The sequence below is a fragment of the Notechis scutatus genome, chromosome 1 (assembly GCF_049901735.1).
Source record: "Notechis scutatus isolate UNSWTSFEM ecotype Mainland chromosome 1, rNotScu1.2, whole genome shotgun sequence".
NCBI classification, from domain to species: Eukaryota; Metazoa; Chordata; class Lepidosauria; order Squamata; family Elapidae; genus Notechis; species Notechis scutatus.
This window is the reverse complement of record NC_142009.1, coordinates 23,935,076-23,953,006: the sequence shown is the minus strand read 5'-3', so window position 1 is coordinate 23,953,006 and position 17,931 is coordinate 23,935,076. Positions and strand designations below refer to the sequence as shown.

Here is a 17,931-nt window from a genome sequence, read left to right as displayed (position 1 = left end):
GGGTAAGAGTATATACAGGGCAGGAGGCCAAGTACAGTAAGCAATTTACATAACCCCCATTCATTAGTTTGCTAACACATTGGACAGCCTCTGTCTTTTACCCCAAAACAAGTCGCAGTACAGAAAGTGCAGAACTGGGTAGAACTTAACTACCTCTAGATGATCTTTCATTAAGATTAATTGAATGCAACATTTCGGGATGCTGAGGTGGTGGTGGAATGAGGCAGCTAAGCCAGTTAATTTGCTTCCTGTTTAGTGTTTAGCTGTGGGATGCTGTGTAAACACTGACCAGGAAATCAGAAACCTGTTTTTCCAGGGGCCCCACCTGCCCAGCTGCTATGTCTCCATTTTCAGCGCCTCCATTCTATGATGGAGATGTTTTCTTACCCAACACCTTTATTTATTTATTTGATTTGCCAATTGTTTACAAGATAATAAGTATAAATGTATACATAGTTGTGAATACATGAAATGGGTACATATAAGAAAAATAAAAGAATAAGAGAAACAATAGGACAGGGACGGTAGGCACGTTGGTGCGCTTATGCACGCCCCCTACAGGCCTCTTAGGAAAGGGGTGAGGTCAATAGTAGACAGTCTAAGGTTAAAGTTTTTGGGGTTTGGGGAAGAAACTACAGAGTCGGGTAGAGCAGGGGTCCCCAACCACCGGTCCGCGGACCGGTACCGGTCCGCGGAACAACTCCTACCAGGCCGCAGCTTGCTGGGAGCCGCCATCTTTTTCATGAAAAGTGCTTCCGGTGAGCTTTTCCGGGTAGAAAGCTCACCGGAAGCACGTTTTCATCAAAAGATGGCGGTGCCAAGCTTCGGTGAGCTTTTCCAGGTAGAAAGCCATTTCTGCCCGGAAAAGCTCACGAAGCGCTGGCGCCGTCATCTTTTTGATGAAAACGTGCTTCCGTGAGGTCACCGGAAGCACTTTTTCATGAAAAAAGATGGCGGCGCCCAGCTGATGCCGGCACCGGGCGCGGCGCCCAGCTGATGCCGGTACCGGGCCGCGCGCCAAAAAGGTTGGGGATCACTGGGGTAGAGTATTCCAGACATTGACCACTCTATTGCTGAAGTCGTATTTCCTGCAATCAAGTTTGGTGCGGTTAACTTTGAGTTTGTATCTATTGTGTGCTCTTGTGTTGTTATGGTTGAAGCTGAAGTATTCATTGACAGGTAAGTCATTGCAATGTATGATTTTATATACCATACTTAGATCAGACCGAAGAGGGCGTAATTCAAGGTTTTCTAGTTTTAGAATTTCAAGTCTGGTGGCATAAGGTATTCTACAACGAGTAGAGGAGTGGAGAACTCTTCTTGTGAAATATTTCTGGACTTTCTCAATTGTGCGATGTTCAATGTTGCGATGCACCTGCAGCCAGAAGGCAAAAAAATAATCACCCATCCTGCCTTGTTTGTTCCCCATTCAGAATCTGAGCTGCGGATTTCTCTGTTGTGCATTTTGAAGACAATCCTGGGGCAGGTATACTCTCCTCATCCCAGCTGTCCATTACCGAGGTGAAAAGACTGGGCTCCCGCTTCATTTTGGAGCTCCATTTTGTGGTTTTTCTCTCTGTGTTCAAGCACACTTTGGAGTGTGGACCTGTGTTGTATATACCAATGTCCCTGGACTAGAACCATTCATTAAATACTATATTCAATACTCATCAGTCTGGAACCCACATTACGTATCTGATATTAGCACAGTTGAGAAAGTCCAGAAATATTTCACAAGAAGAGTTCTCCACTCCTCTACTCGTTGTAGAATATCTTATGCCACCAGACTTGAAATTCTAGACCTAGAAAACCTTGAATTACGCCCTCTTCGGTCTGATCTAAGTATGGTATATAAAATCATACATTGTAATGTCCTACCTGTCAATGAATACTTCAGCTTCAACCATAACAACACAAGAGCACACAATAGATACAAACTCAAGGTTAACCGCACCAAACTTGATTGCAGGGAATACGACTTCAGCAACAGAGTGGTCAATGTCTGGAATACTCTACCTGACTCTGTGGTTTCTTCCCCAAACCCCAAAAACTTTAACCTTAGACTGTCTACTATTGACCTCACCCCTTTCCTAAGAGGTCTATAGGGGGCGTGCATAAGCGCAACAACGTGCCTACCGTCCCTGTCTTATTGTTTCTTTTATTTTTCTTATATGTACCCATTTCATGTATTCATAACTATGTATATACTTATACCTATTATCTTGTAAGCAATTGACAAATCAAAATAAAGAAAATAAAATAAATTTATGCTAAGACTACAAGGTTTTTAGAACTCCTAACCAGCTTTTCCCTCAGAATGTTGGGAACTGTCCCAACGTATACAGTATTGTTGTATCATCTTATATGCTTTGCTATTCTTTTTTACTACTTTTTGCTATTTTGTTTTGGTATGTAAATATATTTTAAAATTAGTATGCTGCCTAGAGGTACGTGCCATGGCATGCATAAGTATTTTAAACAAATCAATTAATTATTCTCCTCAGTTTGCAAAGTCCAAACAGCTGCTCCCTCTGCTGTAGCCATAGCTTCAGCATACAATGACTCACCTCTTCCTAAAGTACAGTATACTGATTAGCATTTGGAGTTTTGTAGCAAAACAATGACTTAACTTAATTAATTCTGGTTATAAACTAGCCAAGGAGGCTGGGTTTGTACAATTTGCTAACCCATCAAGGATACTAAGCAAGCTTTGCATACCATGCAAATATAGTCTATAACAGGTGTGTCCAACCCATGGCCCAGGGGCCACATGTGGCCCTGGACTGCTAGTAATGTGGCCTCACAAGATTGTAAACATTTAACATTAGTATATGATTTTATATTATAAAACTATATTATATATATTGATATGCAACCCAAGACAATTCCTCTTTATTCAACATAGCCCAGGCAAGCCAAAATGTTGGACACCCATGGTTTCAATTTTTGACTGCTTGGGTTAAGCATATAATGTGAATCACCCCAAAACTGAAAGTCTAGAGTCTAGACCAGGGGTGTCAAACTCACATCGTCAAGGAGGCATCACATGACGTATCGGGACTTTTTTCCCCTTCACTGAAATGGGTGTGGGTGTGGCCAGCGCATGATGCATCCAGCTGGCAGGCCAGGAGTTTGACAGCCCTGGTCTAGACATATTTGTCTGGAAGCAAGTCCCTCTGAATTAATTAGCTAGATAATACACCTAATCCAAGTTAATAAAACACAATTACTATTGACAATATGTCATGATACATTTCAACCCATAAGGCATTTTATGTTTTAATTTGGTGGACTGGTTTATATAACACACTAATGTAATGAAGGGTTGCTTCACACCATATTTAATAACAAATTACCTTTCCTATTTTAGTTCATCTACAATGTTGTGCAAACTGATCTAAAGTGTACAATTCTTCTCTTAACTGTGGATGGACAGATAGCCAGATAGAAACCTATAAACTGTAAAAAAGTGACTGACAATCAATTTCCAGCGAGACAGCTGCAGGTGTTTATTGTACATCATGCATAAATTGTGCGTGCATCTCATTCCTACTAGAAATAGGGGCCATCGGATCTGATTTACAAAAATCTGGACGGACCACTAGATGAGAGCTTGTTGCTCCAAATCATGGGATCTGGAATTTTGGAGCCTGAATCTTGGTTAATCTGGTTTTCTAGTTTTATAAAGACCAATTGGAGGATGAGGTTATCAGTGACAATTAACCAAAATATCAAAAAAGAACATCTGGTTGTTGAGGAAGTCAGTTCTAAATTATGGATGGTAGAGAATTGTTGTTGGAAAGTGCTGATCTGCTTTGGAGTTTATGTGCAGGATTCTGACTGGCCCAATGGGAACCATTATGGTGGAATCAATAGTTCTCTTCTCTGATCTAGCAAACAGCTTTAAGTAGCATGACCAGTTTTTCTTTACTTACCATCCAGGCAACTTACCACCCAGCAGAAATCCATTTCAAAGGAATCAATAATGGGCAGTAGTAAAAAAAAAATCAGCTGACAGAACAAATGATTCCCCTCCTTCTGTAATGCATAATTAACAACCCAATGCTTTAGCCACATGAACCAAGCATCTGATAATTTCACTAACCAAATGCATAGGAAACTGTCCCTAAATAATAACAAAGAACAGGTGTAAAATAAAAGTGCACTGTATAGATACATTGAATTCAAGGAAAGACAAGAGAGGCACACATGAAACGGCAAGCGTGGTTTTTTTGTGTGATTATAATTAAAATATTTATAGACTGCTTTTACACAAGCTCAAATCAATTGATCAACAATAACTCTCACAAATAAAATATGAAAAAACAGTTCAATAATGTAAGAATTGACTTTCCTTTCTTTCTTCAGCATCTCTGCAAGGGAGGAACAAACTTGTAACACCTCTGAGCTCTGCAAATAATACATTTGTCAATGGAGACCTACATACCCATCTGGAAAACTTGACAAAATCTTATTTTAGAGAGTAATTCATTCTAAATGATGATATGACACTCCATTAAATAATAAGAATGATAATAAAGCCTGACTTCTGTCTATGCCCAGAGACATTTTTCTTTATTTCATAAGCAGCTGGATAGAAACCTGGTATTCAAAATTAATTGAGGTTAATCTTCCAAAAAGCCTGCTTCAAATTCAGCCCTGAATGGAAAAAAGGTGGAAATACATCTTTTTGGTCCTATTGGTCCTATTTAACACCAGTTCATCATTCTCAAATTGCCAATTGGAATTGAAGACACTTGGTGCAGTTTCAATAGACTTTAGACAGTACTTTATAAATGAACAGAAATACCATATTAGTAGCCAGTCTCAAAATGTCTTTTTTAAGATTATCCATCCCTCAGATTAAATTTACACTTGTATTCAAGCATTCAAAACTGGTTTAACTCTGAGTTTAAATTAATCCATGCAAGACATTAAAAAGGTATATTGTTATTATTCAATCTCTTCCCTATGTTGCAGAATTCAAATTTCCTATCATATCTCTGAAGATCTCAAATAAACTGGGTCTATGTCTCCTTTCTCAACTCATTGTCTGACAGCCCAGGAACTAATTATCCTACAGTTTCAGTTTCCTCCTAGACCTCCACAACCTGCAAACCTAGATATAGTTCTACTTAATCATTGCATTCTTTTTAAAGAGTTTGCAGCAATTTGAGGAAGGAAAGTGAACAGAGACCTTCCCAGAAGAGAGCTTCCCATTTTCAGCAGGTATCAAAACACCCACAAGAGTGATTGCAAATAATGGAACACCCAGTTATGGAAAGGCAGCCAGAAACCAAACTTGATGGACTCTTTGCTGCCCAGATTTCCAAATACAAAGAGACAGCCAGCAATTAGAGGGGGCTTATACCCATGCCCTCCACCTCCACCAGTGACTGTTCTTGCCACTATTACACACCAGGTCTATATTCACCATCAAATTCTTCTAGCCAAATTCCAAAGGTGTCCAGAAGTCCAGCAAGCACCCACCCCAATTCAAGCTTCCCTGTTGCTGCTGTATTTCACGTGGGCCTCCATTTCAGCAATTTTTCTCTTTCAGTTGAGCTGAGCTGGCTAAGATCCTGGTGAGTTTGAAGGTGACTAGTCTCCCATTAGTCTCACAGAAGCCAGTTTTCAGTGCAGTTTGGATAGGAGCAGCTGTCAGACTCCGATCCTTGAGAGATGTTTGTTCAAACAGGTGAATGCAACAAATGAGTCCCTGCTTTCCAAATCTGGATGAAATATGCCAGGTTTCCTGCTACTACGCCAAGTCCAAAGGATGGGAAAGAATGATCCCTCCTCACACTGAAGTCGACTTCGTCCCTAACTGCCTCCTCCATGGTGCAAAGTCCCCAGGACACATGAGGGAGGAAGAATGGCTTAGACATAGTTGCTGGTTGGCACCGATTGAGCTGCTGTGTACTTTGTCGAATAGGGTTTCTCGTGTCTGGGAGGGCAGTTGCAACACAGTAGTGCTCCTCCAATGAGCAGCAGGCCACAGGAGGCCCAGCCAATATAGAGAGAAGCCCCCAAGTCCCGCTTTTGGCTGTCTGGGATCATGGGGTTGTAGAAGTCTCGTATGATGTTGTTTGCCGTCCAGCAGAGTGGAATCAGAAGCATGATGCTGGAGATGAGAAAAATAATTCCAGCGAAGATCATCACCTTGGCTTTGGTAGCTTCATCTTCCACGCAGTTAGTGCACTTTCCTCCAATGATGGAGAAGAAGATGCCAATGACAGCCAGAATGATGGCAATGATTACCAGAGCCCGAGCAGCTTGCATGTCCTGTGCCAGTGCCAACATAGACTCGTAGACCTTGCACTGCATCTGTCCCGTGCTCTGGACCACACAGTTCATCCATAGGCCCTCCCAAATAATTTGGGCCACCACAATGTTGTTGCCTATAAAGGCTGTCACCCTCCACATCGGCAACCCACAACAGAGGATGCTACCTAGCCAGCCGATCACCGACAAGGCAATTCCCAAGACTTGCATCCCCATGGAAGCCATGGCGTTCTCCTCTTGCTTCTTGGAGCAGCTACAACCAAGGAGGCAAAAAATTATTTTTTAAAAAAACCCAAACTGGAAAGCTACAACAAGAGACGGTGCAATAATACTGAAATGCGGGTGGCAAATTTGGGGAAGTTATAGGCTGCGGTGGTGGGTGGAGTTTTACAGAAGCCATCCTGTCTGAACAGACAGAGAAGCTCAAACCTGTTCCCCAGGATTCCTTCTCCTCCTCCTCTCCTTCAAAGAGAGGTTGTTATCCTGGCAGAAATGAGTTTCTCCAATCCTGACTCACCAAAAAATCCCAGCCCCAAAAGGAAGTTATAGCATGAGACAAGAAGCAAAGGGTCAGAACAGAAAGTGTTCCCACCTCGTTCTTTGCTGAAATCTTTGTAGGCTGATGTAAATGTTTCATTCTTACTAAGAGCATAGAAATTGCTCAGCAAGTCTAACCCAATGTTCCTTCTGGCAGCTCAATGTCCTACTTCCATCAGTCCACATTCAGATGCTTCAGGAGGTGCAGAAGGAAGTCTTGCATTGATGACATTAAAGGGTCCACTGCTTCTGTCTAAAGAGATTCCAGTCAATGATCCTAACCTAGTAGTCATCAATATCAGTTCTCTTTGCAAATCGTGCTTCTGTTACAGATCACACAATCACAAACTGTAGCAAGGAGGAGGATTTGCTCACCTTTCTCTAGGAGCACAAGGCTATTTACAAATAATTTTTCCCACAATAACTTTTTGAGGTAGATTGGAATGGGTGGAACTGACTCACTTAGTAGTGTTCTTTATGGTCCAGAAGTCACTTGGTTCTCCTTAATTCATGCCTAGCATCTGTTACCCTGGTGTTGGTCTTTAGAACGCTCGAAGTAGAGAATTACTCTCTAGTCTCCACCCAGTATAATGTTGTTCTGCATGGAAGCATTCTTCTCTTCCCACACCCTCCTTTGCAATTCAGATAGGACTGTCCCGCTCCAGGCCCTGCTTCTAGTCCAATTCCTGGGAGGGCATCATAGATTATCACCTCACCCTCAGAGGATGTGATGACCACAGGCAGCTGGGCTACACCCCTGAGAGCGCCAAACTGGTTGAGCAGCAAAGGATGCAACATCCCAAGTCTTATGGAAATAGAGGGGAAGAAACTACAGGCGAGTTTCAGTGCACCACAACATCTCTTCTCTCATAAATATGATCAGGACGATAGTCAGAGTCTTTGTAAGAACCTTTTGTGGGAATTAACTCCAACTTTAGTGCAGTGCAGGAGTCACTGGAGGTTTTAAAGAAAAGATTGGATAACCATTTATCTGAAATGGTCTATGGTTTCCTGTTTGAGCAGGGAGTTGGACTAGAAGACCTCCAAGGTCCCTTCCAACTCTGTTATGAAATGGTGTAGGGTCTCCCGCTTGGGCGGGGGGGTTGGACTAGATGACCTACAAGGTCCCTTCCAATTCTGATTATCTATTAATCTGTTAATGTTTCCAAGCAGATTTCACAAAAGGAACATGGACGCAGTATCTTTACGCATGAATGGTACAAACAAGGTGAAAAGAACAGATTTCTCAACAGCGTGCATGGAAAATTTCAGCAAGAACTGATCAAGCTGATATAACATTGCTGTGTTCTTTTGTCCACATATGCTTCAGGCATTTTGTCTTGGGGAAAAAGTGTGGAGACTAAACTGATATGATCCCATGATATAGCCATCTGTAAGGTCTCTGCTTTTTTTTTTACATGCTGTATGTCATGTGTAGACACACATAAAACAAATAGGGCTTTGATAGCATTGTCATGGCCATCCTCTTGAGTTGTTTGATTCAACCTTGCAGACATCTGTGTTATCCAAATAACAGCTTTCAAGAGGCCAGTTTTCTTCTATGTGGTGTTCAGAAAGAATCTGTCCCTTTTGCTGAAACACCCAGTCATTTTAAAATTGGATAATAATGTTTACATAATTATGGGGATATCAGGACCTGCATTTCTTTGGGCCAGGAATAACTTCAGATTATCATAGATTATCACATATACTGAAGTACCTACTACAATAGTGGGAGATTTATAGAGTGTAGAATTATGGTGTTCCATGGAAAAAATAATAGTTTAGGAATCAAATTAGGTAAAGCAGATAAGTGGCACAGGATTTGCGGTGGTGGGCTGGAGGGCAGATATTCACTATCCCGTACACTAAGATTGGTTTCCCAGTCAGATTTTGAGGCTGTATTTAATATTGTTGATGAGTTATAACATCAGAAAATCAGCAGAAGTTTCTTGTCAGACATAACTTATATTTTGATCCTCAACTTCCAGTCTTCTCCAGCAATCAGGGATGATCTTCATGGTCTTTTCCAATCTTTCTTTCTACCAGTCTTTGATTTTAGCCAAAAGAGTAAGAAGTGATATACCAACCATTTTCATGTTATCAAATGGGATGAAATTAACTTTAAACCAAGAGTATTTGACAGGGTGCCCACAAATAAAATCTACTGCCAGGTTTGCTGTCCTCTAGTTAAAAAAAGCAAAATAAAGCTTATTATTTAATTACAATTAAATGAAACATCAGTATTTAGGAAAATTTGCTGGTGTCTAATAATATGTTTATTTCTAAGAATACCTCTAGGTATTCATATAACCCACTAAGCATTCCAGGGAAATAAAAATGATTGGATAGTAGCTGCAACCCAGACCATTGCTTGAAAATGTGTCCACCAATGTGGGAAAAAGTTGAAGGCTACATTCACACAACATACTTAATCGGGTAGTTAAAGACTAGTGGCTGAATTCCTGCAACATACAAAGCTTGGTTGGCATTAACTTTTTCTGCGTACAAGCTTAGCATGTTTTGTGAAGTCAGCCCATTTGATAAATTTAGAATTCAGTACCTGAACCCATCCTCGTGGGTTATGCCATAAACTTGCAGACTGAGAGTTTGTATCTTCCCTATATTGGCTGTTTTCCCCTTTATGGATGTCATTCTTGTAACCAAGCAAGCCTCCCAGTCACCCTCTCAGCTTCTATAAAGCAGTGTGCAACTGCTGTCAAAATTTGAAGTGGGTCTTCCTATTCAAGAAAACTGCCTACTCCAACTTAAACCATTCTTTCAACTTTATAGCCTGGAGTCCCAAATAAACATGACCTTTTACAGGTAAGGATGAGCAGAGGATGACTAAGGTCAAATGCATCTTGACATCATTTACGTGGTGAGCTTGACCATCGTAGCTTCTTCCAAGCATCTAGGCCAGCGTATCTCAACCTCAGCAGCTTAAACTACATGGATTTCAGCACTCAGAATTTCCCAACCAACATGCCTGCTGAAAAATTCTGGGAGTTGAAGTCCAAAGTGTTAAAGTTGCTGAGGTTGAGAAATGTTGATCTAGATAACTGAGCATCCTTACCCACAGTGAGAAGAGTTTGACTCTTGGACCATCAATGTTCTCAGGTGTAAATAATAGAGGACCACAATGGTTTGAGTCTTCTTCATTCTTTTTCGCCAAATGTTTGCATTTGGCGAATTAAAATGAAGAAGACTCAAACCGTTGTGCAACCATTCAGAATAGCCCAAGAGTTGAGGGACAGCTAGGAAGGAAATTTAGCTCCTTATGCATTGTATGAGGTAGCAGCCAATAGCTCAGACTAGGGAGTGGAGGAGATGTCTATTTAAGTTCAGCTCATGAGTTTGCAGGGGTGCTATAAATGAATATTCCGGCTGGATAATTCTAGGAGTTGAAGTCCATATATCTTAAAGCTGCCAAGCTTGAAGATTAGTGTTCTATATCAATGCAATATTTGTTGTAAATATTTATTCAATTTCTATAGCCACTCATCTTAATGAATGACTCTGGCCAGCTTACAATTCCAAAACTATAAAAACAAAACAAAAACATTTAAAAACAATTTTAAAAAACCAAAATAAATATATGCAACCCGGTAGTAAAGCCAAGAAATGGGGCCCTTAACACATTCAGCATCCCAAGCTCAAGTACACAGTCGAGTTTTTTAAGCCTTGTGAAAGGCCAGTAGGGTTGGGGCCATTTTAATCTCCTACAGCAGGATATTCCACAGAGCAGGGGCAGAAAACACCTGTCTTCTAGTGCCTGCCAGCTAGCACTCTTCGGCTGATAAGATCGGCAGCATGCCCAATCTGCAACTAGGAGAAGACTATGGTTGTCTGTGCTAGGAAAAGGCTAACTGTTTTCTCAGCTCCTTTGTTATTGAACCCTCCTCCCATCTGCGCATGAGAGAGGAATTAAACTTGGCCAGGGTTGCTGCAGGTGCAGCTCTGCTAATTAGGAAGCCCAGCTTGATTTCCTGGAAAACGTATGGCTGTGCCATTCCAGCTCTCCAAAATGAATAAGCCATATTGTAGTCCTTCAGATATTTCTCTCCAACTGACATCTTTACCATAAGCCAGGTTTGCCTGGAGTTATAATTCCGCAACATTTAGAAACTTGCATATGCTCCACTTGTGTGCACATTGCCAAGAAAACTGTAGGGCCATCATGCAGAATTGAGCTGGTCTTGGGCAATCTTTAACTTTCATCTGCTTTTCAGAATCAAAACACAGCAATATGTTGTTGCTGGAGGGGAATCATCCCTTTATCTTTGACCCCCAAGGATTACTAAACTAAACAGGAAGCCGGAAGGCCACATTCTTTTAAAACAGATCCAAAGCTCTTATCAAGCATAGGCTTGAAAGGGACTTTAGAGGTATTTTAGTCAAATTCCTCATACAGGGCAAGAGTCCCCAGATTTGGGTATCAGGAAATTTGGAAATCAAAGCACTTCTCAACCTTAGAAAAATCTGGAAGTTTTAAAGGAGATATTGGATAACCATGTCTGAAATGGTGTAGGGTTTCCTACCTAAGCAGGGGGTTGGACGAGAAGACCTCCAAGGTCCCTTCCAATTTTGCTATTCTATTCTATTCTATTCTATTCTATTCTATTCTATTCTATTCTATTCTATTCTATTCTATTCTATTCTATTCTATTCTATTCCATTCTATTCTATTCTACTCCATTCCATTCCATTCTAATGGCAAGAACAATTTAGTGAGAGTGGAATCAGTTACCGAAAGAGCTGGTGGACATACAAGTAGTCCTTGACTTAATGACCACACTTGGGTCCAGAACCTCTGTTGCTAAGCAATGTGGTCATTATGTGAGTTGGAATTGATTTTATGACCTTTTCTGCCTCAGCTATTAAGGGAATCCAGCTGCCCCCATTGACTATCCTTTTTAAAGTTGCCAAGGTCAAGAAAGTCTGATCTGAGATCATTGGACAAAGTGAAAAGGCAAAACAAAGGAGTCCCAAGTTAAGCTATCAACGATGGACCTACCATGAGCCACAATAAAATGAGCATATTAGCTTAATAGAAACCAGACAAAACCAGCTGCATATTTATTTTATTTATTTATTCATTTTTGTCAACTGCTTACAAGATAATAGGTATAAGTAATCCATGTATTCATAGTTATGAATACATGGATACATATAAGAAAATTTAAAAAAAATAAAAGAAACAATAGGACAGGGATGGTAGGCACGTTGGTGCGCTTATGCACGCCCCCTACAGACCTCTTAGGAAAAGGGTGAGGTCAATAGTAGACAGTCTAAGGTTAAAGTTTTGGGGTTTGGGGAAGAAACCACAAAGTCAGGTAGAGTATTCAGGCATTGACCACTCTGTTGCTGAAGTCGTATTTCCTGCAATCAAGTTTGGTGCGGTTAACCTTGAGTTTGTATCTATTGTGTGCTCTTGTGTTGTTATGGTTGAAGCTGAAGTATTCATTGACATGTAGGACATTGCAATGTATGATTTTATATATTATACTTAGATCGGACCGAAGGCAGCGTAGTTACTAGGTTTTCTAGGTCTAGAATTTCGAGTCTGGTGGCATAAGGTATTCTGCAACGAGTAGAGGAGTGAACTCTTCTTGTGAAATATTTCTGGATTTTCTCAACTGTGTTAATATCAGATACGTAATGTGGGTTCCAGATTGATAAGCTGTATTTGAGTATTGGTCTAGCAAATGTTTTGTATGCTCTAGTTATTAGTGTAATATTACCAGGGAAAAAGCTGCGTAAGATTAGGTTAACAACTCTTAACGCCTTTTTGGCTACATAGTTACAGAGGGCTCTAGCACTTAGGTCATTTGAATGAGTACTCCAAGATCCTTGACAGAGTTTGGATAATCAACAAGATCTTGACTATTCAGCCTGTATTTTATTTTCTGATATTTTTTTTGCCAATATGTAGGACAGAGCATTTATTTGTTGAGATTTGAAGTTGCCATTTGTTTGACCATTCTGATACATAGTCAAGGTCTTTTTGAAGGATAGCAGTATTGTCTGTGGTGTTGAATAGCTTTACATCATCAGTGAAGAGAACGCAGTTGCTCTTAATATGATCACAGAGGTCATTTATGTAGAGTATGAAAAGAGTTGGTCCTAGAACACTGTCTTGGGGGACACCACTCTTGACAGGTACAGAATTTGATAGGACGCACCCAATTTTGACCATTTGTTGTCTGTTTGACAGGAATGCTTCTATCCAGTAATACAGGTGCCAAGAGATACTGTAAGATTTTAGTTTTAGGAGTAGTTTGTTTTGTACCACTGAATCAAAGGCTTTACAGAAGTCTATGTAGATTGTTTTGCCCTATTGTTTTGCCCTGATCGAGTTGTGTAGTCCATATGTTTTTGCAGTGTAAGAGTTGCAGATTACAGGATAGTTTTTTCCTGAAACCAGTTTATTAAAGAGTAGGTTGTTTGTTTCTAAGTGGAGGATGATGGATTGGTTAATAATTGATTCCATGACTTTACAGGTGACGCAGCATAAAGAGATTGGCCTGTAATTTTCAACTAGGCTGGGGGGTCTCCCTTTTTGAAGATGGGGATGACCGTGGCTTGTGACCATAGTTTTGGCAAGGAGCTGGTCCTGAAAGATTTTTCAAAGGTTATGCTTAGAGGTTCGGCTATGGCAGTGGATAGCTTTTTTAAGAAGTGGGCACATATTCCGTCCGGTCCAATAGATAGAGATGGTTTTCGATTGTGTAGTGCTTTTTCAACATTGTCTTCTATAAAATTGATATTTGGGACTCTTATCCAAAGTAGCAAATTTATCTGAAATCTGCATTCATTTCAGGAATGTAGAGTTGTACTTGTTTCTGGCATGCTAGGTATCAGACTTCAGGATAGGAATGTGAAGTACAAGCAGGTGACTCGCCCATCCCTCCTACCTTCCAAGCAGGGAAAGGCAGAAAAAGACCCGTTCCTCTTTGTCCTTTATCATTGACCAAAATGCCAGGAAAGATTGGCACAGACCATTGCCAATCAGGGCCCTGCTTCTAAAAGCATGCTGGCTGCGGAATTCTGGGAATTGAAGTCCACAAGTCTTAAGTTGCCAACTTTGGAGACCCCTGTTCTAAGAAGCTTGTGATGGTTAATGGGCTTCTCTGAAATTGAGTAGTTGTACTTTCCCACCCTTGTTTTCACCGCTCCACTTTTCTTCCTTTTATGCTACCATATCCCTGTGGATTGGTTTTAACCTGAAAAAAGATCTACCCTTGTCCTCTCGCTGATGTCCTAACATAGGGCGGGTTTTATCATTCATTCTAGAAAGTCCCAATTGAGCAAGCAGCCTGCATGCGTAAAACATCACAGGAAAAACAAAACAAAACTATACAACACTTAATATGGACTTTATTTACTTTGTATTTGTATAATTTACTTTAATTGCACTAGTTTGAGTGCTCTTTTGGTGCTAACTGCCTTGAGCATCCTTGTCAGAGAGAAAGGCATGATAAGCTTCTAAATAATGATTACAACAGCAATTTGATGCTTAGCAGTGAGAACAAGGAATTTCAGAAGGAGTGCCCTTCAAGTCACTCCTAAATTTATTTGGTATTCACCCTAAGCAGCACTTCAGGGTGACTCTGGCTTCATATTTTAACTAGGCTTTTCCAACAATAAAAACAGCAACACAACTCTTACCCAACAGTTCAAGGACTTAAAGAAGTTTTGTGCAGTGAGCATAGGCAGGCCACAGCTATGTTGAGGAGTGTGTGGTGCTGTGAAAAAAAGTCAAGATGGCATCTGCAATAATAATATTGATCCCCCCAAAAATGACCATTGTAACCCAGTTAAACAAAACAAACACAGTTCTGAATATTTTAGCCCTGTTCGTTCCTGGTGAGCAACAAGGGCCTTAGATCGGTGTTTTTCAAATTTGGCAACTTTACGATGGGTGAATTTCAACTCCCAGAATCCCCCAGCCAGTATTTTGGAAGCTCAAGTGTATAAACATCTTAGAATTGCCAAGCTTAAAAAATGTTGCCTTAGAGTTTCTGAAGCTGATATATGGTTTGCAGACTGCCATATTTGGTTTACAGTATTTAAAAAACCTGGTTAAACAAAAATGGTTTAGCTGCTAAGTCTGATATGTAGATCACTGAAAAGAAAGCAATGTATATCTACAGACATTGCCATATCTACAAGGACTCTTCTGCAGCTTCCAAAAGTCACACAAAAACACACACACCCATTCTTGCATGAGTTTTGGAAGCTCCAGAGGCCGCATGAGAACACGGCTCTCTCGTACAACTACTGGAGGCTATGTGAGGGCACACCATGTTCTCACTGTGCAATCTCTAAAAATTGCACAAGATCATGGCACGTTTTTGAGAATAGGTGTCCTCGGGGGTTGGTGAATACTGGTATATTACCCAAAATTTGTGATGCGTCACCTTTGACATGTATGTCATAGTTTTGCCAATACTAGACTGGATAGTCATCAGTTAATCATGTGGTCTGCACGCAATTGAAACTCTTAGGTCACTTCTAACTTTATGTTCTATGTTAGGGCAACACAGATCTCATGGAGGTTCCTTCGCATTATATCATATCCTAAGGAGTACAGACTATTGAATATTAGTTTCACAATCATCAAGATAAGGAAGTAGAGGGTGCTATCTTTTGAGGGAGGAGCTCTGGCTTGGAAAAGAGAAGTCACAACACATTGGTCATAGCTTATCAAAGGCACAGAGCAAGTAAATTAGCTTTCCATGTTATTTCCATGTTATGACTCTTCTTGTTCTCTAAATAAGGAAAAACCCAAATGAGTTTATTACTTTTCACCTTCTGTTGAGAACATCTCATACTGCGTGTGTTTCAAAACTCTCTTGGGGCTGAGGAAAGTTTTTACACCACACTGTAAAAAATATAAGGGTCTTACTAATATCACAAAGTTTTGCTATGTGCCTGGCAATTTGACCGTGCTTGTGCATAAGGTGACGAGCAAGCTGCGTTGCAATGGAAGGAGTTTTATTTAGGGTTGCCAAGTATTGCAGCTTTCTAAGTTCTACATGATTTTACAAAATTGATTGGGTGAACTTTCTAATATGGTACTACTAAACTAGTTTTCCCTCTGATAAAGTTTTCAAAACACTAAGTGTCCCTCTCTAACCCCAAAAAGCTTCCTACGGCTACCTTCAATGGTTTGCTTTTATTTAATTTCATACCTTTTATTTTTACATTTATTCCCACCTGTACGTCTATGGAGATTTTCAGTCATCCAGGTCATGGTTGTCTCAAAGGTGCTTTTGTTTTTCCCCCCCAAGAGGCAACTGGATTTTCTGGTTTTTCTTTGGAGACGTTTCGCTTCTCTAGAGGTGGGATTCCCACTGTAATTGTATTTTCCTCAGATCATATATTATTCTGTGGTGTACCTTTTAGGTTAATGGTGCTCTATAAATAACAATGGTTTTATATTTCCACCTATATTGAATATTTAAATCAGGGGTGTCCAACCTTGGCAACTTTAAGCCTGGAGGAGTTCAACTCCCAGAATTCCCCAGCCAGCTTAGCTGGCTGGGGAATTCTGGGAGTTGAAGTCCTCCAGGCTTAAAGTTGCCAAGGTTGGACACCCCTGATTTAAAGGATCCTGAACAGGTCACAGCAAAGCATTTCAGGTTCCATCAAGACTCATGGGAAGCTAATTTACTTGCTCTCTGTGCCTTTTCATAAGCTATGACCGCTGTGTTGTGACTTCTCTTTTCCAAGCCAGAGCCCCTCCTTCAAAAGATGATACCCTCTACTTCCTTATCTTGATGATTTGCCTGAAATGGTATAGAGTTTCCTTCCTGAGCAGGGGGTTGGACTAGAAGACCTCCAAGGTCCCTTCCAACCCTGTCATTCAATGTAATTCCCGGGCAATAGTATGAAAGTGTTTTACTTTTGGCCCAACAATATTCTGTATTAATTTCCCCTCTAAAAGCTAATGCAGACAGTCCTAGACTTACAACCACAATGGGGATTTGAACTTCCATCATTAAACAATGCTGTCGATAAGAGGATTGTGGCTGATTTTATGACTTTTTTTTGCCATGGTCATTTTTGCCTGCTTCCCCCGTTGATTTTGCATATCAGAATCCCACTGGGAAGTTACAAACGGTCATCACTGAAACCATAGTAAACACATGCCAGTGGCCAAGTGCTCAAATTTTGATCATGTGACTACAACAATTCGTAAGTGTGAGGACTGGTCATAAATCGCTTTTTCCAGCACTGTTGTAACTTCAAAGAAGTCATTAAACGAATGATTGTAAGTTGAAGACCATTTGTAAGGTATAACTCTGCTCAGACCATGTTAATCTACCATTAGTAGTTAAAATCTGATTTAAGCTTGTGGTGTTCCTGTATGCTGTATAAATCATACACAGTATTTGTATGGGATCTGTAAAGTTTCATGTTTACATTCAGAGTATCATGTGTACTCTCATACCAAATTTAGACAGCAATAGATTTAAAAAGTACAGGCAGGAGATAATCACGACGTGACTCACTTGTTGACTCATTCATGTAAGAGTTTCACTGGGTGTTAAGATACTTCGCAGCAGTGAAGTTCAAACTTCAAACCAAGATGCAGCATGAGCTGGCAATGAGATGTGCTCTGAGTTTCTGCTGAAATGTGTGCCACACAATCTTTGTCACAGAATTAATCAGCATAACACTCCTGCCACAAGAGACGTAACGTGCTTTCTCACATGAAAAAAAAGGAGGAGGATTTCAAGGCAGCAGCCAGGAACATCTCACTCATTTTCATACAATTGGGTGGTGCCACAGAATGGGTGGGTGTGTAAGGGAAATTCACTGATTTAATACTTCTGAGATTGAATTTGGACAATGGCAAATTCTAGTGGCAGCCTGGAACAATTCCCCGTGTGTACATTGCAAGAGTGTATTACTATTTCTCTACTAGAATTGAAAACTATCTCTGGCTAAAGAGTATATTCTGTTGAAGAAGTGGGGTTTATGACAAAACATCACACAAAATCATTTGTTAAATGGTCCATCATTTCCAATAATAGTGCATTGCTTGTCCTCTGAGCAGACTCAGTTCTCATAAAATTGTTCTAATGTTGATAATGATGA

At 40.5% G+C, this 17,931-nt stretch overlaps 2 protein-coding genes across 5 annotated transcripts in view; both read right to left on the bottom strand.

Annotated features, from left to right (window-relative positions):
* The window catches only part of LOC113414670 (claudin-4-like), a 49,310-nt gene that overhangs the window by 30,278 nt on the left and 1,101 nt on the right, over nt 1-17,931 (bottom strand). The window lies entirely within an intron of this gene.
* On the bottom strand, nt 4,338-6,731 carry CLDN4 (claudin 4). The gene has a single exon (XM_026671674.2). The coding sequence runs from the start codon at nt 6,508-6,510 to the stop codon at nt 5,881-5,883; it is 630 nt and encodes a 209-aa protein (XP_026527459.1). The 5' UTR covers nt 6,511-6,731; the 3' UTR covers nt 4,338-5,880.

What these genes read in the sequence shown, in the direction of transcription:
- CLDN4 (XM_026671674.2), bottom strand. Translation starts at nt 6,510, where the DNA reads ATGGCTTCCATGGGGATGCAAGTCTTGGGAATTGCCTTGTCGGTGATC.